The 5,477-nt window shown below is 39.5% G+C and overlaps 2 protein-coding genes across 3 annotated transcripts; one reads left to right on the top strand and one right to left on the bottom strand.

Moving 5' to 3' along the window:
- The first annotated feature begins 930 nt into the window (after positions 1–930).
- On the top strand, positions 931–2,001 carry LOC131685377 (ATP synthase subunit O, mitochondrial). Its single transcript, XM_058969070.1, has 3 exons — positions 931–1,075; positions 1,224–1,670; positions 1,727–2,001. Exons 1-3 carry the CDS (start codon positions 1,046–1,048, stop codon positions 1,880–1,882), a joined length of 633 nt encoding a protein of 210 aa, XP_058825053.1. The 5' UTR covers positions 931–1,045; the 3' UTR covers positions 1,883–2,001.
- Positions 2,002–2,175: 174 nt separating this feature from the next.
- LOC131685376 (protein SET) lies at positions 2,176–3,615 on the bottom strand. 2 transcript variants are annotated; one of them, XM_058969068.1, is made up of 2 exons: positions 3,024–3,615; positions 2,176–2,959 (listed from the first exon to the last, which is right to left on the bottom strand). In XM_058969068.1, the coding sequence occupies exons 1-2, from the start codon at positions 3,439–3,441 to the stop codon at positions 2,631–2,633; spliced, it is 747 nt and encodes a 248-aa protein (XP_058825051.1). In that variant the 5' UTR covers positions 3,442–3,615; the 3' UTR covers positions 2,176–2,630. The 2 variants fall into 2 exon arrangements, with proteins under 2 accessions (XP_058825051.1, XP_058825050.1); XM_058969067.1 differs by having other exon boundaries at positions 3,018–3,613.
- Positions 3,616–5,477: the final 1,862 nt, after the last annotated feature.

The following is a 5,477-nucleotide window of genomic DNA, read 5'->3' as shown; positions in this document are numbered from 1 at the left end:
TGCTAATTTAATACGAATTATTTTATATTTGGGAACCACAATATTGGCTGTTTTATTATTCTTCCATCCTAACTCTACAGGTGACTGGGCAGTTTCTGACAGAAGCGGTTAAACTAACCGATGCTGCTCACTTTTAGCTAGAATCCAGCCAATAGTGTTCGGTCAGAATTTCTGTACGCTACCTGCCACATATTTGTCGGATGTTTTGCTCGATTCGATTCGAAATTCTACCAGGTAGGAATTACCATGATCTTTGCACGGTTTATTTCCGAGTTATGCCAGGGTTTTGCTCAGTTCCTGACAAAATTTGCCAGAAAAAGCGAGCGAAACCGAGTTCGCCCAAATTGAACTAACCCAACAGGATGCGCGCAGAAATCTGACAGGGCTGCCAAACCAAGACTGACAGAAATTTAGCAGAACGGTCTCTGCCAGAAAATTTGGTGACTGGCTACCCGAACAGAAAGCAATATCGAAATTAATCGAAGAAACGTTGAATTTACAACCGTTTTATTTGTTAACAACAACTTGTCTTGTAACATCAATGTACTTATGATGCAGTCCTTCGTGCCTACAAAATTTACAACGGAAAAACAATGTAAATTGATGTTTTTGATTTCAGAATGTATGGGAAAAGATCAATTTTTTCATTGTTACATCCCTTAACGACCCCCCTTTTCCATGTAAAAATCTGGTTTGAAATGAAATTGGATGTAGAAACAACAAATGTGATTATAATTCCATTGTAAATTTTCCTGAATAACATTGTTTTTCGTTGTAATGTAACAATAAACAATACTCGTAATACTTTCGTGCATTTCTATTCGGGTAGCTATAGTCAAACTGTGACTCGGAAAGTAACGTTTTGTAACACTGCGTGTTTGCTTCATTCTTTTTAAAGGGGATAAGTCATTAACCCAAAAAGTACACATTTCCAACTTAGTGTGCAAATAGTAACACAACACGTTTTGACAGCAAATTTTGGTTTTGTCAAATCGAGGTGAGCGATTAGAATCAGAAGAAAAATCCTCCAGATTTCACTGAAAAAATGGCTGCTTCGGGAAAACTTTCAATCCTGGTGAGTGTATCGTTTCATATTCAATAACTCTGCACTATACTGTGTGCCATGGCCAGTGTGCAGTGAGCTGTGTACAATCCGTAACGCATTTCGACGTTAAAGGTTATGCCACCCGGTTATGTAATTTTGCTCCGTCTAATCGTTCCAGACTCGTCAATTGAGTACCAGCTCGGCATCCGCTCAGCTGGTGAAGCCACCGATTCAGATTTTCGGTCTGGAGGGTCGCTACGCTTGCGCCCTTTACTCTGCTGCATCGAAAAATAAAGTGTTAGATGTCGTCGAGAAGGACCTGAAGGGTTTGCAGCAGCAAATACGGACGGATGCAAAGGTTCGCGAGCTGCTGATTAATCCGACCATCAAGCGTAGTTTGAAAGCCTCGGCCCTGAAGGATGTTTCTTCTCGTGTCAAGTTCAACGCTGCCACCGGTAACCTGCTCTCGTTGCTGGCCGAAAATGGACGTCTGAGTCGGTTGGAAGGTATCATCAATGCCTACTCGCTGATAATGGCCGCCGAGCGGGGTGAGGTGGTTTGCGAAGTTGTAACCGCAAAACCTCTGGACGACTCGCAGCGCAAGCAGCTGGAGGGTGCTTTGAAGGTAAAGCACTTATATCGGTCTTGGATGACACTTCTAACTCGTAATGTTCTTTGCAGGCCTTCTTGAAGCCAAACCAGTCTATTCAACTCACGGCTAAGGTAGACCCGGCTCTAATTGGAGGAATGATCGTGTCGATCGGTGATAAATATGTGGATATGAGTGTCGCCAGTAAAATCAAGAAATACACTGACATCATAACAGTTCCGATCTAAGGCTCCATAGGAGATGCTACGTGCAAATTTTGTTAGAAGTGCAAGGGATTCCTTGTAGTAAAAGGCAGTAACATTCAAAGCGAATAAAGTTGGAAAATACCAAATTGGTTTATCTGCAATTGTTTCTAGTTTTTTGTGATGCGACCAGACATTAATCGCTAACAATATCCACAAGATCCACGATAATACTGACGGATTTCGGATGATTTTTTTCTTTTAACTATTATTCCATCCCAACATTGAGTAGTTTTTATTAGCAGTTTATAGTTCAATTGTAGTATAATTCGCCAATACTTGATTTCAATATCTTATTTATTTCTTCTGATAAGAACAGACATTTTATTCTTAGTCAATGTTAATCGGTAAGAGTTTTGATTCAGATTTCTGTGAATGTAGACTAACACAATCCTATTATGCTTCTGTGTTGTAGGATTTTAATGGCAAACGTAAAATAGAACATTCGTCCTATTCGAGCAATTTGCTGCCAAACTGAGAAAGGAGTAGTAAGTGCAACTACGAAAACTGTAAGTTTGGTGCTGCATGGGCATTTAAAGTTTTTTTTAATCTAACAGACGGTGCGTGATAAAGTTTAAATCGCACCATTTAAAAAAAATATTTTTAAAGCAGAAACAGAACCGACCCTCCCAATCTATGCACACACATACGCCTAGGGTAAAAGAACATGTTACATCAAAATGTGCTCATTACCGATTCACGGGATTTGATCGACGAATCTGCTAGCAGGAGCTTAGGCTTCCTCTTCCTCCTCGTCAATTTCATCCTCTTCCTCTTCACCCTCGTCGCCAAACTCATCGTCTCCTCCATCCTCTTCAGCTTCCGGTTCAACCTCTATATCTGGCACAAGATAGTACTGCAGCGGGTTCGGCCATAAATCGTCCTTGATTAGTTCCGCAATATCGTCATTAATCGGATCATTGTTATCCGTGAACCAATCGAAGAAAGTTCGGTACTCAAGTCCCCGCTTCCGCCTGTTAGCTAGTGCCTTCTTCGGCAACATTTTTGTCAGATCGCGATCCGGCTTCCATTTGATTGGAGTACTGGTGGAAACAGGCGTTTCTGTGGAGAATAAACAAACCATGACGAAATCATTCTGCCCAATCTTATATCAACAAACCTTTACCCCCACTGGATCCCAGATTAAACTCCTTTGTCAGCACTTTATTCTCAAAATATGGATTCTCGTCGAAGTAGAAGTGAACACGATATCCACTTTTTATATCCTCAAACTCCTCCACCTCAAGTTTCTCCATAAACTGCAGGCATTCCTCCTCTTCTTCTTCGAGGATGCCCGAAATTTGCGGATGATTAACAATGGCCGTTACCCAGAAGCTAGGAATACGCTTAATAATTTCATTGCGCTTTTGGAAATACGGTTTCCTCAGCGTATTGTACTTCTGCTCCACCTTGAGGATTTCCTCGCTTGCTTTTTCGTTGAGCGCATCGATCTCGTTCTGACAGCTGTCGATAGCCTCCAACGCTTCCGATTCATCTTCCAGCGCGTCTTCGGATTTCTTAACTTTTTTTGCAATTGAAGCCATTTCGTTTTCTAGTTACGGAACGTTTTCTTTCCGAATGGGATTAGGTTTGACCTATTATCAATCACGTAAACCGATTACTCTTCCAAATTTGCCGGCTCGTCTCGTTATAATGATTTTTGCGACGAAACGCGATTTTTGATTTTTGCAGCGGTAGCTCAAACTTTTTGACAGTATAATAGCTAACCGGTTCAGCAGGGTTGCACGCGGGAACAGCACATTATTGAGGGATAGGAAATTCGAGATGGGCAATGACAACTCACACGGAGAAATTTATTTATCATTATCATTATCTTTTACTTTTCTAATATAGTAGGCGATCGTCCCTGTTGCAATGTAATAATAGAAATCTCGACAAACATATGATTACGGCCTAAAAGCCAACTGTCAAAATCCCCTTTGAATGGGAATTCCGGACAAACCGTTACACGAATCACAGATGCTGGTATTAAATGAAAGCGAAAAGTTTTCTCTTTCATAAACTGTTGTGAACTATGTTCGACTAGTAATGGTTTGTCTGGAATTTCCATTCAAAGTGGATTTTGACAGTTGGCTTTTAGGCCGTAATCATATGTTTGTCGAGAAATATATTTGCAATAGAAATAGAAATGTACAGTAACAAAACCATGATTTTCACTGTGACAGTACAGTAATTTTACAATAATTCACAGTAAATTGTAAAAATAAAAAGCTTTAACGTTTCTACAGTAAATTTTATTGTATAATGGACTTTTAGAGTAGAAAAGGGTGGTGGTTACGTATCTTAACATTAAAAAAAATCGGTTTTTCTCCATACATTTTCTTCTCGAAAACATTCAAATTTAATGAATTTACTGTATGAGTTTTTTTCTGAACAGTAAAATTGATTGTTACATGAAATTTTATTGTAAATCTTTTGCGATAACTCTGCGTCGAACAATGTTGAAACAGTAATAACTATAATATTTATTGTTTTATGATTGTTTGTAGGGTAAATGCTATTATAAAATTCTATTCGGGAAGTCTTCGTCATGTGCGCGTTTGTAAGAAAACAATTATTTAAATTTAGTTGTCAAATACAAGCAAATTGCAATCCAGCTTTTAACGTGCCATAATGGCGGTCTAAATTGTTCAGTTCGTAATACGTTTAATTGCCCTTTTTGACAATAATCATTTACGCCTCTTGGCAGCAACGCCCAGTTGAAGATGTTGAATAAACATCTAACGCATTGGACTAACGTAGGATGACTTAATCTCTTAGCGGTTGACGTAAACGATTATTATCAAAAAGAGCCATTAAACGTATTACGAATTGAATGATATAGACCGCCATTATAGCACGTAAAAAGCCGGATACACAAAAGGGGACACCTTTCCTTTTCTACAGTTAATTCATATCCAGCGGGCGAATGTTGATTGTCAATATTTCAGGTATGTATTTATATTCTTTTGTTTCAGAGTATCTCCGTGGCGCGGGGGAGAAGGAGGTAATGAAAATAGTCTACTAAATACATTGTTAAAAAAATACATAATCAGTTGAGCAACCTTCACGCACAGAGAACAGACATCCATGATCGAACAAAAATATTTAAAAAAACGTGTGTAAACATTTGAATTAATATACGATAAACACTAGCGCCGCCACATCAACCTATCCCAACTATCCGTCAAATCCATTCCGGAACCGGTTCGATATCCTGAATGCATTCAGTATGGAATCTTGCTCAAAGAAAACAACCGATTCCGACTCGATCGGTTGATGCATTTGAGCCAGTGTCTAGTCGTGTCGTTGGTGCAATAGTACTACAATAATAATAATAAAATGCACAGTTGGTTTTGGAACTTGATTCAGGTTCGCCTTAAGTAAAACGGCATCTCTGGAACGAACATCGACATTCCTGAAAGCATAACTTAAATCTTCGACATATTTATATTATTTGAATGAAATTGACACAAGCGTGTACTAGACACCTATCCCTCCGAATGCATGCGGGCGAACCGGTACCCGTTTTTGACAGCTCGAAAGTGAACCGATGAAGCGCGAAGAAGCCGCGCGGCTG

Source organism: Topomyia yanbarensis, chromosome 2 (assembly GCF_030247195.1).
Source record: "Topomyia yanbarensis strain Yona2022 chromosome 2, ASM3024719v1, whole genome shotgun sequence".
NCBI classification, from domain to species: Eukaryota; Metazoa; Arthropoda; class Insecta; order Diptera; family Culicidae; genus Topomyia; species Topomyia yanbarensis.
The sequence above is the reverse complement of the archived record's forward strand: the minus strand, read 5'-3'. Positions and strand labels throughout refer to the sequence as shown.

Coding starts and splice junctions, on each gene's coding strand:
- LOC131685377 (XM_058969070.1), top strand. CDS start 1,046: ATGGCTGCTTCGGGAAAACTTTCAATCCTG. Junction 1,076..1,223: donor CGGGAAAACTTTCAATCCTG/GTGAGTGTATCG, acceptor TAATCGTTCCAG/ACTCGTCAATTGAGTACCAG. Junction 1,671..1,726: donor AGCTGGAGGGTGCTTTGAAG/GTAAAGCACTTA, acceptor TGTTCTTTGCAG/GCCTTCTTGAAGCCAAACCA.
- LOC131685376 (XM_058969067.1), bottom strand. CDS start 3,441: ATGGCTTCAATTGCAAAAAAAGTTAAGAAATCCGAAGACGCGCTGGAA. Junction 2,960..3,017: donor GGGATCCAGTGGGGGTAAAG/GTTTGTTGATAT, acceptor TATTCTCCACAG/AAACGCCTGTTTCCACCAGT.